At 52.2% G+C, this 22,512-nt stretch overlaps 2 protein-coding genes across 10 annotated transcripts in view; one reads left to right on the top strand and one right to left on the bottom strand.

Annotated features, from left to right (window-relative positions):
* Nucleotides 1-658: 658 nt before the first annotated feature.
* On the top strand, nt 659-7,628 carry Ptges2 (prostaglandin E synthase 2). The gene is made up of 7 exons (XM_021154234.3): nt 659-1,524; nt 2,520-2,717; nt 4,931-4,989; nt 5,283-5,432; nt 5,758-5,958; nt 6,369-6,486; nt 7,068-7,628. Exons 1-7 carry the CDS (start codon nt 1,249-1,251, stop codon nt 7,218-7,220), a joined length of 1,155 nt encoding a protein of 384 aa, XP_021009893.1. The 5' UTR covers nt 659-1,248; the 3' UTR covers nt 7,221-7,628.
* Nucleotides 7,629-18,756: 11,128 nt separating this feature from the next.
* Nucleotides 18,757-22,512, bottom strand: part of Slc25a25 (solute carrier family 25 member 25) — a 37,504-nt gene continuing 33,748 nt past the window's right edge. For all 9 annotated transcript variants that reach the window (XM_021156651.2, XM_021156652.2, XM_029472359.2 and 6 more), the window contains 5 exons: nt 22,006-22,158; nt 21,627-21,734; nt 21,375-21,542; nt 20,685-20,835; nt 18,757-20,597 (listed from right to left, as the gene is read on the bottom strand). In XM_021156651.2, the coding sequence (XP_021012310.1) occupies nt 20,413-20,597; nt 20,685-20,835; nt 21,375-21,542; nt 21,627-21,734; nt 22,006-22,158 (765 nt within the window). In that variant the 3' untranslated portion in view covers nt 18,757-20,412. The remainder of the gene's footprint in view (nt 20,598-20,684; nt 20,836-21,374; nt 21,543-21,626; nt 21,735-22,005; nt 22,159-22,512) is intronic.

Raw genomic sequence — 22,512 nt, 5'->3', positions numbered from 1 at the left:
TGGGTCCTTGGATGAAGCACACTAGGATCAGAAGTCATAGGGAGACTGGAGAGAAGGAGTAGGTGAGGAGAGGAGGGGAACTTATCAGAGACCCGAGAAGTGTGACAGGCAGTGGGGCCTCTCAGCCCAGGCTGCAGCGCCACCTTTCTGAAATTTTGTTCAGTTTGGGGGCTTCTACGGCCTCATTTTCCCCAACAGTATAATAAGATTGATAGGTACAGTTCTCTAGTACAGGTTTCAGGCATTTGTTCCAGGATGCCGTTCTGGCTAACTCCTGCCCCACTTAGAGGCTGTGTTTGAGCCGGAATCCTCCGTGCCTTTTAAGCCCATTTTTCTCTTTCCAGCTGGGTTTCCACAGAAACCCACGTTGGGGCCACCTAGCCTTTTTCGCTCGCCTAGGCCTGCATGCGCACGTTCCAGCTGCGGCTGGTATTGTGGGCTCTGGTGCCAGGCCCAGGAGAAAGTGAAGGCTGTGGATCGTACCCAGATCGGACCCCGGAACCTCCACAGTCAGTCCCCTACAGCTCCATACCCGCTCGCCAACGAACCCCACCTCTCCCTCTCGATTCCACGCCCACTACAAAGCTCCGCCCCCTTTCGGCTTCGGGGCGGGGTCATGCCAGGGCTGTCCGCGGAGAAGCCTAGGCAGTGGATGTCGGGCGCTCCGTTAAGACAAGTGAATTCGCAAAGGCCTGGGGTGTCCTGGGAACCTTCGCTCATTCCCACTCAGGCCTGAGAGGTCTTCGGGTTGGCGAGCGGGCCACTTAGCGTGGGCCATTTCCGCGGCACGTGGTTTCCAAGGCCCCCCGCTGGATTTGAGAAAAGTTTATGGTTTGCATCATAGCAGCAGAGTACAGCATTGCGGGAGGGCAGAAAGAGTCTGAGATGCTGCGGCCACCCACTGGAGATCGCGTCGAACCTTTTCTGGGGAGTGAATGGGTCGGAAGACCAACGTTTTCCCTGCCATCGTAGATGCACGATGTGGAAACGCCCGACCACGAGTTACAGGTCACCATTGTACCCCCAGAAGACAGCGACGCCAAGCCACTTCCTAAGCCCCTGGGGTGTGCTTCTGCCTCTCAGGCAGGCACGCGCTCTCAGATCCCTCAAGGATTCTGGTCCTACTTGGCGTCATCGTTACCCTAGGCAACACGCAGGCCCGGTTCTGTCCCTTTAAGGAATCCTAGAGCGGCCCTGGTTGGGCCATTTTGGTTTTGCGCGCACGCCCGCAGCGCCGGCAGAGCGAACATGGCCCATGCGGCGCGCATTTCGTGGGTGCTTGGCTCTAGCCGGTGCGCCCTGACTGAGGGGCTGCTCACACGACCCTGGCAGCCACTCTCGGCACAGAGCCGGGCCGGCTTCACCCGGGTGGCCGCTGGAAGCCGGGGCGCCGCTGTCCGCAAGGGGAGCCCGCGGTTGCTGGGGGCGGCGGCGCTGGCCCTGGGCGGCGCGCTGGGGCTGTACCACACCGTGCGATGGCACCAGAGTTCCCAGGACCTCCGCGCGGAGCGCTCGGCTGCGCAGGTAAGACTTGACTGGCACGGACTGCTGACGGGGAGCCGGGATTAGCCCCGAGCTGCTGAGAAGCCGCAGGGTCAGGAGCGGCCTCTTTCGCCCGCTTGTGACCTTGGGCGAGTGTCTTGGCCTTAAGAGTGCGAGGAGGGTGGTGCTGTCGCCCACGACTTAGAGCTGTATGTATTGCATGCCATGGTCTGTATTGTGATTTAGGGGTGTGTGTGTGTGGCACTGGGAGTAATCTTTATGGAACGAGTGACCCTGACTTAAAATTCAGAACTGGAGACGTGCTCCAGCCCACCGTGGCTCTGCAGCCCTGTAGACCTTTCATGAGTTGCAGTCTTTAGCCCTTCTCCGCCCTGCCTCCCATGCTCTTTTCCTGGACCCAGGAACTGGAACTGGAGCGGAGTCCCTGCGGTTCCCTGCTCTCTTCTCTGCCCATCCGATTTCCATTTGAAGACTGAGGGGAGGGGGGCTGCAACTGTAGCAAGCTCACCTGAAGGCTTCCCTGCAGAGGAAGCTAAATGCAGCCTCCTCTACGTTGGGAGAGCTGAGGTGGATCTCATTTCTGGCCAGTGCTGCCTGGCCAGTTGGTCAGCTCTGCCAGTTACTCAAAAAGAGTTGGAGAAGTTAGGGGTAAGGGGTTGGGGTGGAGGAGACCTTAAGAACTATTAAGCTGGAGGAAGACACACCCTAGGACTGTCTTGTGTCCCCTTTGGGACAGGAGAAAGATGAACTCGCCTGAAGGCGCAGGGACACACACACACACACACACACACACACACACACAGTGGTAGAGCCTCCTGGCCCTGTGGTATACTTGTTGGGCACTTTCGGGTAGGCTGTCTGTCACTCTCTAAGCCCCTTGCCCACCCTCCGTTCCCTCCACCTTTTCAGGGTCACCTTAGAGGACTTCCTGAAGAAAGGTTTGCCTGTGGTGGATGTGGAGCAAGAGTTCTGGGACTCCAGGTGTTATAAGCCCCATTGTTTTTCTCTTCCCCCAGCTGCCCCTGTCCAACGGCCTGCAGCTGACCCTGTACCAGTACAAGACATGTCCCTTCTGCAGCAAAGTCCGTGCCTTCCTCGACTTCCACTCCCTGCCCTATCAGGTGGTGGAGGTGAATCCCGTGAGAAGGACTGAGATCAAATTCTCCTCCTACAGGAAAGTGCCCATCCTGGTGGCCCAGGAAGGAGACAGCTTGGTGAGCTTTGGGGATCTCATGCCTCCTTTCTGTCCCCAGTGATCTAGGAGTCACCCTAAATCTGGTCTTGCTTTATATTCTAACAGAACTTGTGATTCCTGGGTCTCCACTGTGAGTAGGGAGAAGAGCTGGGTAGAAAATGGTTCAGAAGTGTGGGGTGGGCGGTGCAAGCCTGCAGTCGGTTGTTCTGGTAACCCTTGAGTCTGATGCTAGTCTGGGCAGCATGGCAGGTTTCAGGCACAGCAACAACTCTAAAATACATTTAGTGCCTTTTCCTTCCCCGTTGGCTGAGTTTTGGGGATGCACTGAAGATGAACAAACTGTGTTTGTAGTTGGGGTGGTTGGGGTCTGAGTTGTGGCTCGGACACTCAGTAGCTGTCTAAATACAGATTTTTATTGCCCCCATGAAATGCCATGACCAAAAGCAAGTTGGAGAGGAAAGGGTCTGGCTTACACTTCCAGTTCAAAAGCATTGAGGGCAGAAATTCATGCAGGGCAGGAGGGACCCAGAGGCAGGAGCTGCTGCAGAGGCCATGGAGGAGTGCTGCTTACTGGCTTGCTCCCTGTGGCTTGCTCAGCCTGCTTTCTTATAGAACCCAGGACCCCAGCCCAGGGATGGCACCACCCACAATGGGCTGGGCCCTCCTCCATCAATCTCTAACTAAGAAAATGACTACAGCCTGATCTTCCGGAGCCATTTTCTCAGCCGAAGTTCCCTCCTTTCAGATTAACTGTGGCGTGTGTCAGTTGACAGGAGGCTAGCCAGCACACCAGTCCTGTGCTGTTCTTACCTCTCTGAGCTGCTGTTCTGTTTTGTTTTGGATAGAGTCTTGTTATGTTGCCTCAGGTGGACTAGAACTCAGAATCCTCGTGTTTCTTGCGTGCTGGGGTTATGTGTGAGCATGCACTGCCATGCCCACTGTTGGGTTTGTTTGAACATTTGCTTTGTGGTTTTGGTTTTTTTTTTGGTTTTTTTTTTTTTTTTTTTTTTGAGACAGAGGCTCATTGTATTCTCCTTGTTCTGAAACTCGATGTGATTTTTGAGACAGGGTCTCTATATAGCCCTGGCTGATCTGGAACCTTCTATGTAGATCAGAGTGGCCTTGAACTCACAGAGTCCCTGTCCCTCCTTAGTGCTAGGATCAAAAGCCTGTCACTATGCCCTGGTTGTTTCTTTGTCAAATTTTTAATTAAGGGCTGGGCTGCAGAGATGGCTTTGGGTCAAGGCGCCTGCTGCCAAACCTGGTGACCTGAGTTTAAGTCCCAGGACTCTAGTAGAAGGATACCAACTGTGCAGGCTGCCTTCTGACCGCCACCGCTGTCCTTCACAAAGCAGATAAAATGTAATTTGAAAAAAACAAAAGAAAAGGCTGCTTTAGGCATGATGATGCATGTCTTTACTCCCTGCATCTCTGAGGCAGAAACAGGCAGATCTCTGGGTGTTCAGGCCAACCTGGGCTACATAATAAGACTGTCTCAAACAAAAAACTTTTAAATTACATTTTTGTTTATTTACTATTTACCCTGTGTCTGTGGGCATACACGAGGCACCACAGTTCATGAGTGTTTTTTGTTTGTTTACTTTATTTTAGTTTTTAGTTTTTCAAAATAGGGTAGCAACCCTGGCTGTCCTGGAACTCACCTTGTAGACCAGGCTTGGTCTTGAACTTAGAGATCCTCTGCCTCTATGTCCCTAGTGCTGGGATTAAAGGCGTGTGCCACCACTGCGTGGCCCTTGGACTAGTTTCTTAATTAGTCCATAGGATCCCCACCTTGGGCTATAGGGGCGGTAAAGATAAAGATAAAATCCTGCCCCTGGGCTTGGTACCCTGTGTGGAGCCTTTGGTCCTTCCCAGCCCTTCGGTGCCAAGAGGCCAAGTGACTCGGATTAGGGTCGAATGCCAGGCTCTCCCAGTCGTACGTACAGTAGCCATACTTGGCCACCGTTATTCCAAAAGAGGGCTCAAGAATGGGGAGTAGTGAGCTCATGACAATGAGTTTTGGGGTACCTCTGATGGATCAGCAGTACCCAGGTTCAAGGACCTTGAGTGCTGTTATTGTTTAAGGAATCCCAGGCCTTCCATGCAAGCCAGAGCCTCCATCCAAACCTGTCTTTTGGGCAAGGGTGTGGCTTATTCCTGGCTTGTCTCGTAAGCCTGAGGCTCCAGGTTCTGTCCCAGCATCACAAAAGACAGTTGTTTCTTCTCTTTCAGCAACAGCTCAATGACTCCTCTGTCATTATTAGTGCCCTGAAGACCTACCTGGTTTCAGGGTAAGCCACTCCTGGGAGGCCTAGCTGGGTCTTATCTAAGGGTGGGGCTGCTGTAGACATTGCTAGAAGAGACCAAAGGTATCTTACTCCAATGCCTGCCTTCCATAGCTCCTGCATCTCCTCCTAACAGGAAAGCCTTCCTCCTGTCTAACCTAGCCCCTTTTGCAGCTAGTGAGGCATCTTAGGAGGGTTGTGACTGAGTCAGGCTGGGTTGGGCTGGGTTGGTAGGCTGGGGATTGGGGGGGTGGGGCAGGAGGATGGAGTCAGGCTGAAGCTGTAGCCTTCCCCTGAAGGCAGCCCCTGGAAGAGGTCATCACTTATTACCCGCCCATGAAGGCCATGAATGACCAGGGCAAGGAGGTGACCGAGTTCTGCAACAAGTACTGGCTCATGCTGGACGAGAAGGAGGCCCGGCAGATGTATGGCGGGAAGGAAGCCAGGACGTGAGTGGATCTGGGGCTGCATGGAGCTGCAATGAGGGGTGGGGTGGACCAGGCAGAGCCGGGTGCTCTGGGGCCAAAAGAACCTTTTACAAGGGCTACACATCAAACACCTTGCATATTGGATGTTTATTACATATTCACAACAGTAGCAAAATTACAGTTATGAAGTAGCAACGACATAACTATATGGTTGGGGGCCCCACAACATGAGGCATTGTATTGAAGGGTCGCAGGGTTAGGAAGCCTGTGGAAGACTAAGTGTTGGGGCAGAGCTCTGGCCCTGGCTCCAGGACAGAGCAACACTCTCTGTGTCCTGCATCTGCAGGGAGGAGATGAAGTGGCGGCAGTGGGCGGATGACTGGCTGGTGCATCTCATCTCTCCCAATGTGTACCGAACACCCGCTGAGGCCTTGGCTTCCTTCGACTACATTGTCCGTGAGGGCAAGTTTGGGGCTGTGGAGGCCGCCATGGCCAAGTATGTGGGCGCGGCTGCCATGTACCTCATCAGCAAGCGCCTCAAAAGCAGGTGATGGCTCGTGCAGTGGTATGCATACACAGCAGAGGGCCTGCTCTCCCCAGGCCTGGCGTGGTGTCCGGGTGGCATCCATCAAACCCCTCAGGAGGGGAAAGGGAAACTGAGGCCTAGAGAAGAGAAGCCAGGCCTGGGACCCAGCACTGCTGATCAGTCCCTAGCCCAGGCTTTGGGGTCAGAGCCATGGCCCTACCCTGTGCCCTCTACTTCTGTCTCCTTGTCAGGGTCCCTTTTCATTTTGAGCCACACACTATCACTCAAGGGGGCAGGTACTCAGTGATATAGGGACCGTCCCCTCACCTAGGGCTACCCCAGTCACCCCGTCTTTCTGCTTTATGCAGAGGAGGCTGTGCTCATGCGAGCCTGGGAAGGAGTCCCCTGACCCAACCGTTGTCTCTACCCAGGCACCACCTGCAGGATGATGTACGGGTAGACCTCTATGAAGCAGCCAACAAGTGGGTGACAGCCGTGGGTAAAGACCGGCCATTCATGGGGGGTCAGAAGCCTAACCTTGCTGACCTGGTACGTCTGATGGTGAAAGCTAAAGTGGCTTGCCTTTGGGTAGGGACGGTGGGGAAGGGAAAGCCCGGGGAAGGCCTGCCTTTTGCAGCTTCCTGCTCCCCAAAGGAACTGTGTCTGTTTTTTCTCTCTCTCTCTCTCTCTGTGTGTGTGTGTGTGTGTGTGTGTGTGTGTGTGTGTGTGTGTGTGAGAATGTGCATGCATGTGTGTTGTCAGGGGAAAAGCAAAAGCAAACAGCTTCCATGGTTCTCATACCTGCAAGGCTCAGGAAGGGAAGTTTCAGGCTGGGCAGGATCCAGGGGCCTAAGTTGTAGTGGCATGACCTAGGCTTCCTGTCCGATGTCCTAGCTCAGTCGCCACATGCATGGGCTCCAGGCCTTAACCTGCAAGTCTCACTGGCCTGGCTTTAGGCCTTATCCCTGAGCAGTCTTGTAAGTTAGCCTTGGTCTGACCAAATGCCGAGATATCTCCTCTTCAAAATCCTACACAACTGGCAGCAGCCAGGCAGTGTGGATGCCTCCTCGTCTGAGGCCTTGGTGCTCCCACGGCCCCAGTGCAGTGACTGGTCCTTGATCCCTCCCTAGGCAGTGTATGGTGTGCTGCGAGTGATGGAGGGTCTGGAGGCCTTTGACGACCTGATGCGACACTCACACATCCAGCCTTGGTACCTGAGGATGGAGCGGGCCATCGAAGAAGCCCCCTCAGTGCATCATGTCCCCCCTAGCTGCAAAGGCTAGTTGCTAGGGACACAAGACCTGGACCAGCCCCTGGCCATGCTCACAGGAGGCAAAGTCATTTCGTCTCTGGCCCACGTAGCCCCCAGTTCTCTGCTTCTGATACTGGACATTTCTAGGGCCCTTGACGCTGAGGTCAAGGCCCAAACTTATAGCTGTTCTGTGGGTAAAGGGTCTGGGGTCTCAAAGGACTACCCTTCAACCCCAGTTCAGAGGCCTGGTCCCCTAACAGGGACTCCTTTTCAACTCTGCTAGGGCCCAGTCCCTTGTTGACAGGGATCAGACTGGCTCCTTGCCCTGGAGGAGGGGAAGGCAGTGTGTTAACAAAGCCCCGCCCACATGCCTCCAGGTTCCAGCTCTTCGCAGGAGCCCCTGGGACTATTGTATGTGTAATAAAGGAGAGGTCTGCCACCCCCTCTGGTCTGACAAAGGTGCTGCTGGGGCTGCCGAGGCAGGCTGTATTAGCCCTGGTGCCTCTGCCGTGCAGTTGGTGCCCACTGAACATCACCAGGATTCGAAAGCGGACGTTAGTCGGGTTATGTTCCCCACTGACCATGGCGCTCTGGGCAGTGATGTTCCTGTCCAAGCCTCCATCTATCAAATGGGTACATTGATAGTCCTGCCTCTGAGAAAGTTGTGGGGGATTGGGTATGGGAGCACACGCTTGTAGTCCCCACAACCTGAGGTGGGAGCAGGGGTTTAGTCTGGGGCTGCGACAGGAGACCAGAGGCAGGCGGATTTCTGAGTTCGAGGCCAGCCTGGTCTACAGAGTGAGTTCCAGGACAGCCAGGGCTATACAGAGAAACCCTGTCTCGAAAAAAAAAAAAAAAAAGAGAGAGACCCTGTCTCCTAAAGACAAAGTGGGTCTGCAGGTGCAGCTCAGTGGGTAGCGTGCTGCCTCAGCACATATAAAGCCCTGATTTCCACCTGGGCTGTCATTTGTGCAGGGTGTGGTAATGCGCACTTAGTGATCCTGGCAGGAGGCAGGAAGATCAGAAGTTCTAAATCACCTTCGTTCATAGTGAGCTTGAGGCCAGCTTCAAAATACAAAACCAACAATACAAAAACCCAACGATGTCACCGAGGGATGAGGAGGTTGGGGGATGGGTACAGGTCAAGTCCACATTAGGACGCCAGGTCCAACAAGGCCAGGTATATAAACCTCTGCTGTACAATTAGGGGCTGTGCCCCAGAGATACTGCTGAGGGTCCCTCAGGCAGCCTGTGGTCAACCCAGGTTGGGACAGTCCATAGGATCTTATTTTGTTTTTTTAATGTGTACGGAGTTTTGCTTGCATACATGTCTGTACCATGTATATGCCTGGTGCCTGTGGAGTTGGAAGAGATCATCAGATCCCCTGAGACTGGAGATAAGATGGTTGTGAGCCAATGAACCTTCATCTCTCCATCCTTGCATCCTGTGGGGTTGCAAAGCCATGGGGTAGTGGGGAGGGGCAGAGGAGCAAGACTGGGGTAGAGCGTAGCCAAACCCCAAGCCTGCATGTCCCAGCACTTAGCCTGTACCCCCACCATTGCCCCCCGGAGGAGGTCATGTAGTCCAATGGCCGTGTTAAACTTCCTCTCCCCTTAAAAGGTAATGTCCAGCAGCACTTGAAATTTCATTCTTATGCGGATGAGGTATCCCCAGAATTCACAGGTTGTGAGGTTGCAGTTGTAGGTGATCCGCTGCTACAGGTAGGGAAGCAGAGCCTGAACAGCAGCAGCCCGGTTCCCAGCCTCCCATGTCCCCTCTCAAGGCTCTGTCAACTGCTGTTCCCTGGTACCTCGAGGAGGCCGACTCACCCCTGAATCCCACTGTACCCAAGGAAGCAGCTGGTATACACATTGTCTTAGTAAGGATTTCACTGCTGTGAACAGACACCATGACGAAGACAACTCTCATGAGGACAACATTTAATTGGAGCTGGCTTACAGGTTCAGAGGTTCAGTCCATTATCATCAAGGCAGGAACATGGCAACCTCCAGGCAGGCGTGGAGCAGGAGGAACTGAGAGGAGACTCATCTGGGAGATGAAAGTCTTTCATCTTCATCTGAAGGCTGCTAGCAGAATACTGCCTTCCAGGCAGCTAGGATGAGGGTCTTAAAGGGCATGCCCACAGAGACACACCTACTCCAACAGGGCCACACCTGCTAATATACAAACCACCACACACATATTGTGGTGAGATGTCTCCTCACTAGGACACCATAGCCCCGGGAAGTCCCACTGCCGGTAGCCTGTGTTCTCCACGCTCCTGCACTGGATCAGTTGTGTCTCGCCTTGGCTCCCCCTTGAGGTCATCTGAGTTAGGAGGCAGGTAGGTTGTGTCTCAGGTGTCAGACATACCCTCTCTCCTCATCTCCACAGACATGATGTTTGTTTTTTTCTTCTGCCTCTGCATTCCACAGAGAGCAGAAGGGCTGGTGGAGCCGGGGGAATCAAACCTGAGTGTTTTCCCCAGAGGTTGCTGTAGGTGGAAGAAGACTGCACTGGCTGGCCGGTGATGAAAACCCCAAGGACCATGCTAGCCAGACTGGCTTCCTATGATTTCAATGGAGAAAGACTGAAGTGGCCACACTCATGAGGCCTAGCAAGCTTACCTTTCTTCTTTTAGCTGTGCTTCCCACAGCCACCAGGAGGCACTGGAGAGCCTACAAAGCCTTCAGGAGATGGAAGGCACATGGTGCTGCCACCTTGTGGCCAATTTCAGGTTTGGTTAGGTGATCTTCATTGTCCAAATAGATGGCTGGGCTGATAGCTCCAGCATTTAAGCATTTGGAGATAAGTAGGGAAAAAAAAAATCACGTTTCACAGGGGTCAAAACTGTCCCAGGGACCAGTGCCTGGTCTCTGTCATGTTCACTCTGTCTCCTGTGGTCTGCTTTTGAGAAAGCTCTCTGTAGCCCAGGCTGGGCTGGAACCTGTCATATAACCTGGGATGACCTCGAACTTGTACCTCCTCCAATCTCCTAAGCATTGGGATTATAGATGTGCATCATGTTGCCCATGGTTTTGGCTGAGCAGAGGCCAGAGTTTGGGCCTCTGTCCTCTCTTGGTTGCGACCTTGGGCAAGCCTCATTGCTCTGGGGAACTGGCATCAGTGACCATCCGTGGGGTTGGTGAGGTTGGGGTCCAGAGGTGTTTGGAAGATGGTGCAGGCTTGTGTAAAATCAGTGACATCAGCTCTCTGCCTCAGAATAACATCCCTGTGTGTACTGGCTGGTTTTGTGCGTCAATTAGACACAGCTGGAGTCATTGCAGAGAAAGGAGCCTCCCTTGAGGAAATGCCTCCATGAGATCTAGCTGTAAGGTATTTTCTCAGTTAGTGACCAATCTGGGAGGCCCAGCCCATCGTGGGTGATGTCACCCCTGTGCTGGTGGACCTGGGTTCTATAAGAAAGCAGGCTGAGCAAGCCAGTAACATCCCTCCATGGCCTCTGCATCAGCTCCTGCTCCACATTCCCACTCCAGATTCTTGCTCCTTGAGTTCCTGTCCTGACTTCCTCCAGTGATGGACAGACAGTGTAAGCCAAACAAACCCTTTCCTCCCCAACTTGCTTTTTGGTCATGGTGCTTTATCACAGCGATAAAACCCTGACTAAGACATTATGGTTCTCAGCACTGAGTCAAGGACACCGGAAAATTCTGGAGAATCCTGAGAACAAGATACCTCCTTCATGGTAGCCAGAGAGAGAGAGAGAGAGAGAGAGAGAGAGCCCCCAGGGAGGGCTGAGGGATTTTTCCTGTTTTTGTCAAATTTCCACTTAAAAATATTTAGAAGAATTATCTTAAAGTATTGAGCACATACATGTGCACGTGCTTGTGCGAGTGTGTGCGCGCACATGCGTATGGAGGCAAGGAGCATCCGTTGCCCGCCTCCAGGAGCTGGAGTTACAGGTCATTGTGAACTGCCTGACATGGGTGCTGAAAACAACCTGGGTCTTCTGTAAGAGCAGTCTTGTATTCTTTTTTTTTTTTTTTCCTTTTTGAGACAGGGTTTCTCTGGATAACCCTGGCTGTCCTGGAACTCACAATGTAGACCAGGCTGGCCTCGAACTCAGAAATCCGCCTGCCTCAGCCTCCCGAGTGCTGGGATTAAAGGCGTGGGCCACCACGCCCGGCTGCTTTTTTTTTTTTTTTTTTTCTTTTTGAGTCTTGTATTCTTAAACACAGAGCCAACCAATTGTCTGGCTCTCCAGTGCGCCATGTTCCCCGGGCATCACTTCTGCTGTTTTTAACCCAATAGGAAGGATTTCGGTGGGTGGGTGGGTGTGCTTGGTGGTACCAGGGAATGAGTACCTTTCTGTTTGTCTTCTGAGACTGGATCTGGAACTTGGTGTGTAGCTCCGCCGGCCTCATACATACTTTGCTTTACAGCGTCCCGAGTGCTAGGGTTATTAGTGTGTGGTTACACACTGTGGGATCCCTATGTGTGGTGGGGAGCGTGGAGGACAGCTGACTCAAAGCTCGTCATCCCCAGAACCTGTTGCACTTGATGTCCTGAAAGGAATTTCTAGGTGTGATCAAACTGCTGATTTTGAGATGGGGAGATTTGTCTAGGCAGGCTCTAAAAGCAATCAAGAGAGGCAGGCAGAAAGCCAGGTAGTGTGTCACGAAACTGTAAACCCAGAACACCAGGAAGTAAAACCCAGGAAGGTCAGAAGTTCAAGGTCATCTTCTTCCTCTACAAGGTGAGTTTGAGGGCAGCCTGAGCTACATTAGAAATATAAAGCAAATAGACAGAGACGGGATCAGAGACAGGCTGTATCTCTGTGTGGAAGCACAGTGGCTGGGGAGTCAGAAAGGGTCACAAGCACAAAAGCTTCCAGAAGCTAGAAGACAAACCCTACAGGAGCCAGACCGGCTGACACATTTACTCTAGGCAGTGGAACTGATTTTGGACTTCAGGCCTCCAGAAACTGGCATGTTCTGAGTCACTGAATTTGTGGTTCTTGGTAAGAGCAGCCCTGAGAGGCAAACAGAGATGCCCCCAGTAGAGAAATGAATTCGGGACTTGGCACGGAGAAAGAACGAGGTCTCTTGTGTCCCCGTCTGGAAAGGTACAGGGAGGCAGACACCCACACTGGTGCCCTCTCCATCAGCCTCAGCAAGTGCTAGGAGAGAGAAAGCTCCCTCCAGGACCACAGGCTGGCCTCACAGTGACAGAAAATGGCAAGAACAGCCGGACGTGGTGGTGTGCCTTTAATCCCAGCACTTGGGAGGCAGAGGCAGGCAGATTTCTGAGTTTAAGGCCAGCCTGGTCTACAAAGTGAGTTCCAGGACAGCCAGGGATACACAGAGAAACCCTGTCTTGAAAAACTCCAAAAAAAAAAAAAAAAAAAAAAGAAAGAAAGAAAAAAGAAAAGAAAAAAAGAAAGAAAATGGCAAGATCTCATTTCACTGGGATGCTCTCCTGTCTGGTCTTGTGCTTGGGGACTCTGTCCAGCAGGCCCAGGCTGATGGCCCCCACAGAAGGACCAAGGAGGTCAGCAGCTCAGCCTCAGGTTTACTTCTGCACTGCCATCAGCAGCTCTCATCCAGCCCAGACCAACTGTGGCCACGCTGGGCTGGCTGGCCCTTGGGTGCAAGGACCAAGGTCCACCTGGGCAGTTAGGTCCAGCAAGAAGGTCCTTCCCCTTCTACCTTTTCCCTACATTCCAATCCACTCAGGCCAGTGCGATCTGGATTGGGGACAGCAGGGCACAGGCCACCACTCTCCCCTCTGTGTGAACTGAGACATGGCCTTCCCTTTCCGGACTGTAAGGTTCCCATGGGGAAACTGAGGTTGGGCAATGCAGAAGCCTTGCCCAAGATCATACCATGATGCCCTAAAATACCTTGTAACCCGATCCAAAGGCTACGCAGGGCTAATATAATCCAAACCACATGTGCATGTTAACAGTTCTGGGCTCCAGGCATGTGCAGCGACAGGGAACAAAGCCCTCGGCGCCGAATGGATGGATAAGAAAGAGCCCGAGGAATGAGAACGGTCAGCTGACACCAGGCAGCAGGGCAGGGAGAAGAGGCCAGCTTAGGTGGGGAACAGCCTAGTTCTGAGTAAGGCCGGCAGTGGAGGTCTCACGACCCTAAAACACAGGGCCCGGGGACAGAGACTGCCGATATCCCTGGCCGGTGAGCCTTGTACTGTACCCACCTGACAGTGCCCGACAAGCCAGTTCAATTGCTGGTAAGGCCTCTTCTTCCAGCCGACTTGGAGGACAGGGCTTGGATGAGTGGTAGAGCAGGCTTGGGGGCCTAGGCCAATCAGTCAGGACCCAAAGGTAAGGAAAGTCGTCATGTGTTGCCTTGGTAACAAATTCCTGAAGTAAATGGTATATTTGATGTCCTAGCCAGTTCCCGGAACCTTGCTTGGCAAACATCACAGACATTAATTCTCACACAGCTGTAGGTGTGGGTCGGGCCAGCTCCCTATCTCCAGAGGATCCTGCTAGCAGGATCCAGTTTCTTAGCTTTCAGACACAGCCCCCTAACCTCTGCCTCTTCATGTTGGATCCCCATTCCTCCCACTTGTTAGAGTGTTGGGACCACTGAGATGGCTTAGCAGGTAAAGGTGGTTGCCGTTAATTCTGAAGACCTAAGTTTAATCCCCAGGACACTCATAAAAGGACAGAACAGGCTTCCACAAGTTGTCCTTTGACCTCCACACATGCACCTAAATACACACACACACACACATCCACACACATATGCACATACACACACATACAAATAAGTAAAAATAAATACATAATAACATTTAAAGCAGGATACCATATGTACCCTGCCACTTTTCTTTTTAAAAAAAAATTTTATTTATTTAATGTGTATGAGTACACTGTAGCTGTACAGATGGTTGTGAGCCATCCATCATGTGGTTGCTGGGAATTGAATTCAGGACCTCTGCTCGCTTTGGCCCCGCTTACTCCGGTCGGTCCCACTTGCTCCAGCACAAAGATTTATTATTATATCTAAGTACACTCTAGCTGTCTTCAGACACACCAGAAGAGGGTGTCAGATCTCATTACGAATGGTTGTGAGCCACCATGTGGTTGCTGGGATTTGAACTCAGGATCTTTGGAAGAGGAGTCAGTGCTCTTAACCACTGAGCCATCTCGCTAGCCCCCACTTCACTGAATTTGGGGGCCCCTCCCAATCCAGAGTAGGCTCAACACACTGGGAACCACCACAAGGGGCAGAGGATAGGTAAACTCCAGAGCTCTTGGCTTGTTGAAGCTGAGGCAGCTTGAGCACCTGAAGTCCTTCTGACTTCAAGATGTGGAGCTAGGGACCAGGCTGATAACCCACCCCGGCAAGCCAGGAGTCTGCATCTTCCTTTGTACCCAAGCAGCCTGACCTGCAGTCTGGGCAACGCTAACGTCTTCTCAGGAGTCGAAGTCCCATTAAACTCTCCTAATTTCCCCCATATACTCAGCTCTGGCTTGTTTCAACTGTTGCCATGAGGAAAGTTCTCTAACTCCAGTGACAACTTCATCCTAACTTGATTCCATAAGCAAAGATCTATCCCTAATCAAGGTGGCCTTCTGGAGTTCTAAGTGGACACAAAGTTAAAGGACACTATTCGATCTAGTACAGGTGGTAGGTACATGCCAGTTCCACACCTGGGCTCACCCTCTAGCAGGTGTGAGTCAGAGGCCATGAGCTGCTTCCTGTCATCCCGGTAGCAGCCTGGCCTGGCCTCTGGGTGTGCAGCGCCATCAAACCACTGGAGGAAGATCTGGCACCAGAGAGACAACTGCAAAGGTTTTCCCTGCCTCAAGGCTGAACCTCTGCTAGAGACAGGCAGAAAGCAAAGCAAGCAAGCCTGTCAGGGAAAGGCCAGGAGCTTGACTCCAAGCAGAGAGCTCCAGGTTAGTGTGTGCTGGAGCCCCACGCAGCCAGTGAGGCTGCAGGGGGAACCCTGGAAGGGGCCCAGTGTTTAATGGGGCTGAAACTTAGTATTTCAGAGTCTTTTGTTAAGAAGGAGAAAGAATTGGTGCCGCAAACCTACAATCCCAGCAGCTGGGAGGTGGAGGCAGGGGGATGGAATTCAAGACCAGCTCTGTGGTATAGAACAAAATTGTCTCAAATGAAACAAAAGGGGGGGAACCCCCCACAAAAACCTAGGCACTGCTCCAACACATGGGATCCTTGGAGTCAAGACACTTTTCAGTGTCTCCTCCATAGCACAGAGGCCCAGTGCTGGCTAAGTCCGGTGGCAGGAAAACCCTTAAAGTCTCTGGTTCCAGATCTTCCTCCAATGTCCTAATGGCTCCGGCACCCAGGGGCCAGGGCCAGGCCAGGCTGCTACAGGGATGGTAAAAAGACAAGCTGTATAGCTTCTTGGTACCCTGCCTGTGGAACCCAGTGCGTGCGGTGTGACTCCCAGAGTGACGGTGGGAAGAAGACAGGGCTCTGCCTGACTTTTTAACCTGGAATTCAGTGAAATAGGCCATGAAGTGCACTGTGCTTTGGCGACCGTCCCTCATCTCTTACTTAATGCTACTGTCCATGCTCCCTGAGATCAACATCACTCTAAAGGAAGATTATGTGAGAGCTACTTAGCATGGTTTTTCATAACAAAACGATTTATTTTTGGAGGGACAGGGAGCATTCCTATGGTCAGAGGACAACTTGTGGTAGTCGGATGTCTCCTTTCAGCAGTGGGTCTGAGGACTGGACCCAGGTGACCAAGCTTGGCAGCAAGTGACTTGATTGATCCACTGAGCCATCTTGCTGGCCATTCCTGTGTTAAGACTGTCCTGTAATTGCCGATAGCTTTAGGAATTAATTCCCATGTAGCCTTCCAGTGCCTCGACAGAATGGTTTGGGAAGCTTTCCTTGTTGATGGACATCTGTACTGTTTCCAGCTTCTGGATGCTGCAGATGAAGCTGCTGCGCGCCATGGACAGGTTCTGTGGTGAGTGTGAGTGTGTTTATTTAGCCTATGAGTGTTCTTCTGGCATGTACATCTGTGTATCACGTGCAAAATGGTGCCAAGAGAGGCCAGAGATGGACATTGGATCCCCTGGAATTAGAGTTAAAGATAGTTTTTAACAGCTGTTTGGGTGCTGACCATTAGAGCTGATAGTCTAATGGGAGAGCAGTCAGTGCTCTTAACCACCGAGCCACCTCTCCAGTCTCTTGTTTCTGTTTTCTGAGACAGGGGTCTCACCATACAGCCCTGACTGTCCTGGAACTTGCTATGGAGACCAGGCTGGCCTTGAATTCAAAGATCTGCCTTTCTCCATAGTGGAGGAATTAAAAGCCTGCACCATCACGCCCACCCCAAATTGTAGGGGTTTTGTTTTCCACTATTTTTAAATTTTTATTTTATGTATATGAGTGTTTTGCCTGCCTGTATATCTTCCACACCTGGTACATGTAGATGCCAGAATAGGATGTCGGATTACCTGATTGTGAACTACCAACAATGGTCTGGGCACTGAACTGGGTCTTCAGGAAGAGTAGTCAGTGCTAACCCCTGAGCCATCTCTCCAGCCCTACAGTTTTGACTTCTGATAGAAGCACCCTCCTGCTTCAGTCCCTCCCCAGTGCTGGGGCGGCAGGACTAAACCACCATACCCAGGACAAACTACTTATTTTTCTTTTTGAGATAAGATCTCACTATGTAGCCCTGGCTGAAAGAAAGCCCAGGCCAGACCTGGCTAGCCTCAAACTCAAGAGATCCACCTGCCTCTGCTTCCTGAGTGCCCACCACACCAATACAAGCTACACAGCATGTTTTCACTCAGAGGGAAGCAAGTGCAGGCTTGGGGATAGAACGGCTGATTCACCAGGGCAATGTCTGGTCGCCATAACTAGAACACAGGGTTACCATCTGACCTTTCTTGCCTCTGGAAGCACAGGGTGGACTGCTCCAGGTTCTCAGCAAACTTGGACCTGGCCTCCTTCAAATACGGCCATTCTAATGTGTACATGCCAGCATCTCTGGCTTCCCTGATAACTCAGAGAACAGGGGCTCTTTGTCATGTATCATGTCCCATGTGTGTCCCTGACCATACCCCCCGCCCCCAACCCTGCCTTACTTCCTTGGTCATCTGTAAATTACTTTGTATGTTATGTGTGAACCACAGTATATGTGTGAAGGTCACAGAACAGTCTAAACCATCTCGCTCCTTCTACCACATGGGGCTCAGGTCATGAGGCTTGGCAACAAGTGCATTTGAGCCATCTCCCCACCCCTCCCTTGGAGACAAGGTCTCACTATGTGGCTCTAGCTGTCCTGAAACTCAATTTGTTGACCAGGCCCACCCTGACCTCAGATCTGCCTCTGCCTCCCTAGCACTAGGGCTAAAGGAGTGTACAACCATGCCCAGCTAAGTGTTATAAGGTTTTTATTTTTATAAAGATTTGTTTTATTGATGAGTAAGTACACTGTAGCTGTCTTCAGACACACAAGAGGGCATTGGATCCCACTACAGATGATTGTGAGCCACCATGTGGTTGCTGGGAATTGAACTCAGGACTTCTGGAAGAGCAGTTGGTGCTCTTAACCATGGCATCATCTCTCCAGCCCAAGATTTTTATTTATGTAGCATGTTTGTGTGTGTGTGTGTGTGTGTGTGTGTGTGTATACCATGTGTGCAGGGCCCACAGGAGTCTGGCCCTCTAGGAGAGGAGCTGCCTGACACAAATGCTGTTAAAAGGTGACTCCTGAGCCGTCTCACTAGGCCATAAATGCCATTTAAATAAAAATGATTATGATTTTATTAATTCATTTGTAAGGTTTATGTGGGTGGGTGTAGATGTGGAGGCCAGAGGACAACTTGTGAGAATCACTGGTTCCTCCCAGTCCATGCCTTGTCCCTGCGATGGAAGGCTCTGGGTGACAGGAACCGGAGTTCAGGGTTTAGGTCTAAGATTCACTCTATGTACATCACTCAGAAAAAAAGGGAAGCAGGGGAGACGGACTTAAGAGATCTGGCAAGAATCAGGATGAGGATAAAGCAGGCAGCAGGGCGACTGTCATGAGCAGTCGGGTCCCAAGTCTACCTGAAGGTAGACGGGTTCTCTGACAGACAGGACTAGAATGAGAGGTTAGGCAGGAAGCAGGGTGCTGTTGACGACCTGCTGGTGTGACAAAGATGGAGATGCAGCTGCTCTGGGAGGAAAGCCAGGAACTGCCCTTTGACATGTGACATTTCAATGTTCACCAGCTGTTCTGGTGGAGAGGGTGAGCTTGTGCAAGCAGGGACTCATCTGGCTTCAAGTACAAAATGAGAGTCCTCTAACAAAGCTCTGAGGCGACCTGAGTGGGTGTGATGGAGACAGGTCTGAGCTGCCCCGGCCTCTATCACCTGGGAGGCCTGGGCAAAAGCAGTCTGTAGTGCCTGGAGACCATGGGAAGAATAAGCTCCCAGCAGGAAGGGGAGGCGCTTGCCACAGACAGAGTAACCCCAATCTAACCAACACCACGAAGTGCCTCCCTAGAGATGAGGGGGTAACTATGCAGGCAATGGATGAGGAAAATATTAATGTCCCCCAACACCCAAGCCCAGAGCAGAAAAACCCTGGCTCCATTGTCACATTTGAAGCGACTTTATTAGAAGGCTGCTTGCCTTTGACAAACTCCAGTTACAGCATAGACTATGCAGACCGGTGATTTTTGCATTGATCTTTGCATCCTGTTTGGATTTTCCTCATCAGGCCATTCTGGGGCAATGGAGGCACAATTGCCAAGTGGCCAGCAGGTCACTCATTGAGCATGGGCAGCTGTGGGCCAGGAGGGAGTCCAGGTCAAGGGTTGGGGAAGGCAGGCCACCCTGTCCTTCAGTCCTCACCCTCAAACCAAATTCCTGGTGAAGCACCTCACTGCCTTGTCGTTCCAAAAGGGCAAAATAAAGAAATCCTCCCGGTCCAGGAAAGAATGTCAAGCTGCCACCTTCCCCACTACCCTACCCGGCCTGGGTGTCTTCCCTGTGCCGTTCCCTCTGTTTCTAGTGGGACAGACACACTGTCAGTGTGGGCAGCAGGCAAGGTCACTCTGTGGCCACTTTCCCATCTTGTCTTCCCATGCCCCACCAGGTGATGACAGGAAGGTACAATCAACCATGAACATAAATATGAATAAAAAATGAACTTGAAAATGACAGGCTATTAATTAAACAAATCTATAAAAATAGTTAGGACATAACTCTGTTCAAATAAATACAAAATAAATAGGCTCCAAGCAGAGTGGTACACGCATGGAATGTGAGGCTGGTCCCGCTTGGCCCCACAGGGCCCTCAGAACAGACTTGAGAGCAGACAGGCTACCTGCCCCGGGCTCACAGCGAGTGTGGCACTTGCAGTGTCCAGCTTGTCCTTCTGAACCAAATCCTTTACCCACTAAGACGTTATTAAGGCCTTCAGCATCGTTTTCTTCTCATCAGGGCGGCTGACATGGGGCAGGTACCCTGCCTACCCTCACACCACAGAACTGAACAATGAGTGTGGGCATGAGTTGGTGGTGCCAGTCCTGACAGGGCTTAGGGGCAGCTCAGAGGACGTTAGGCCCATGCAGGCAGCACAAGTCCTCTGGGTTCCAGGTCCTAGCACTAGCTTTCAGCAAAGCCATGCACCGCGCTGTCAGGCAGCCAGTGCCTGTACCTGGGCACAGCCAGGTGGCCTTGCTGGTGGGCTCAGAATAGGCGAGGACATAATGGTACTTCTTCAGCTTCCCGTACCACAGGTCCCATGGATGCTGCAGCTTGGGAAACAGGTTTGGAAGAGCAGCACTGAGGGAAGATGGACAGAAGGACAAGAAAGAGTGGGGGCAGGCCCACTTTCTACCACAGCGCATCAGTGGAGAGATATGAGGGGCACAGGAATGCTCTTTGGACCAGAGGGATGCCGTAGCTGAGGTCCGGCTGAGTGAACGAGATGGAAGAACTAAGCTGGCATCCAAGCTCGCTATCTGGCAGGCACTGAGGAAAACGTCCTGTCTCTAGTGCAGGAGCCTACATCTTACTGACCCCTGGACCCCAAGGAACATCCACAGGTCTTCCTTGGAAGAGACACGAAGGTCTGCCAGGTCAGCAGAACCAGCCCAGAGCTTGCCAGCTCCCTGCCCGTCCCCTGTGGTATCCTGGGTTTCACAGCTTGGGTAAGTCAGCTTAGTGTTGGCACATTCACAGAATGAGGCGGCTGCACACCCTGGGCCGCAGCCCAGGCTCACCAAGTCCACCACCCTCCCGTCACCGAGACTGCACGCCCAGGGTGATCTTCAGGTTTTCGTAGACCACGTAGCTGATGCTCACAGCCGGGATCACCTTCATGAAGTTGGGGGCCAGCCCCCGGTAGAGCCCAAAGGCCCCCTCAGTCCGCAGAATCTGTTTGAAGAGGCTGCTCATGGTTACCTCAGGTGCGCCCTCAATGGAGGCTGTGAGAGAGAGGCCACTGGTCAGATGCCATCTGTCACCCACCCCAACTGCTAGGGACATGAAAGCCAGACCAGGACCAACCTTACCTTGTGCCTGCATCCGGGTCCTGACCAGGGCTAGTGGGTAGCTGGCCAGTTGGCCACAAGTACTGGAGATAGTACCACAGGCCAGGAGCACGAACACACCGGGATCTGCACTGTTTACTGCGTAGCGCTGAAGCCAGGTATTTTTCAATGTCTAGAGGGAGATGGGATACAGAAGTTAGCCTTAAAGAGCGAGTGTGGGAGACTCACACTCGGGGGTGGGGCAGGTATTGGATCTACAGGAAAGCTGTTTCCTATCACGTGGGATCTGAGAAGCCAAAGTAACCTGATTCACTTGGCCTGGGCCTTGCTGAACTCCTGACTTGCCTGCCTTTGGCATCCATTGTCACTTGAGGCTCTTGGCTAGGACAGGAAGCAGAATGAGGGTAGAGGGAGCGCTATGTTCCCACACAGAGCACCTGGCTCTGTACTCTCAGTCTGTGGAGATATGTGAGCACCCCAGTGGCCACTGTTCTTGGGTCTGCCTGCTGAACCTCTGGACCCTAAGAGGGTAAAGAACCTGGCTGGGACAGAGTTCAGGCCTGCTGTGCAGAAGGTAGAGGGTGACAGGAGACCACTGCAGAAGAGAGCTAACTGCTATCTCTCATCTAAGCATCTCTCACAGGGTGTTGTACCAGGCAGGTCCTTTAATTTTCCTCCCTGTCCCAGGCCCTACTGCCAAGAGGGCCTCACCTCATAGACAGCTAGGTCGATGCCAGCATAGGGGATGATCCCCAGCATGTTGGGGATGTAGCCTTTGTAGAAGGCAGCTACACCCTCTTTAGCCAAGATCCTCCTGGCACAGTCCAGCATGCCGGAGTACTGTCCTGTTTTCCGCAGGGCCATTCGGGTCTTCAGAACCTGCAATCAGAGTGTCAAGTATGAACACCGCCCGTTCCTCTGTGTCCCATGTGTACCGCCCACTCCAGGACTGCTGGCCCTTACCTCCATTGGGTAGATGCTACTCTGGGCAATGGCTCCGGCCAAGGAGCCTGCCACAAGCCTTTCGTGGATCCTCAGCGTCTCCTGATCACTACTGACAAGCCGTTTCATCTAAAATAGGAAAACAAGGGGATGCACCGGGGGGACCACAGCACTCTGGCCCCGCCCTTGCTCTTATAGCCAGCTTTGGATGAGACCTGTGACCTTGAAGCTATCTATGCTGTCCCCAAATGGAAGAAGGCAGTAAGAGAGCTGGGGTCATGTCCAGGCCATTGATCTTGCTGTCCTTTGAGTACAAACATTGGCTCTAATTTCAGGGACCTCAGACCAGCAGATACTGCATAAGCAGCAACCAGCTGGCAACCCTCTCCCAGGTCCTCACCTGCTCATATGCCATGAATTTGATGGCCGATTCAGGGGCAATTTTGAGGACATTGATGCCATTGCCCCGCCAGAGTGACTTGGCTCCCCCTTCTCGAATCATCTGTGTGAATCCACCTACAATGCACATGTTGTTGCTGCGGGAGGCATGGACCTGAGGAGGACAAGAGATCAGAGGGACTCAGCAGGATAGAGGGAAGACTCCACTGTCTACCCTGGGAGGAGCCTTTCTGGAGAACCTCTTCAGAGAGGCTCTTTCCTCTGAGTAATTCAATTTAATGTCCTGTGACTCAGCAAGCATGGCCGGGTGTTTTATTATTTTGTTTTATTGTATTTATTTAGTTTTTGTCAGGCTCTCATACTATGTAGTTCAGGCTGGCCTTGATTTTCATCCTTCCCGAGTGCTAGGATTAGAGGTACGCCCCACCAACCCAGAGAGGACAGCTCTTGATCTCTCTCACTATATCCCTGGAACTCTGTTAGAAACAGAGTAAGAGGGAACTGTTCA

The sequence above is a fragment of the Mus caroli genome, unplaced genomic scaffold (assembly GCF_978045245.1).
Source record: "Mus caroli unplaced genomic scaffold, Mus_caroli_1 scaffold_2, whole genome shotgun sequence".
In the NCBI taxonomy this organism is placed as follows: domain Eukaryota; kingdom Metazoa; phylum Chordata; class Mammalia; order Rodentia; family Muridae; genus Mus; species Mus caroli.
Note: the sequence above shows the minus strand (reverse complement) of the source record. Positions and strands in the feature narration are given on the sequence as shown.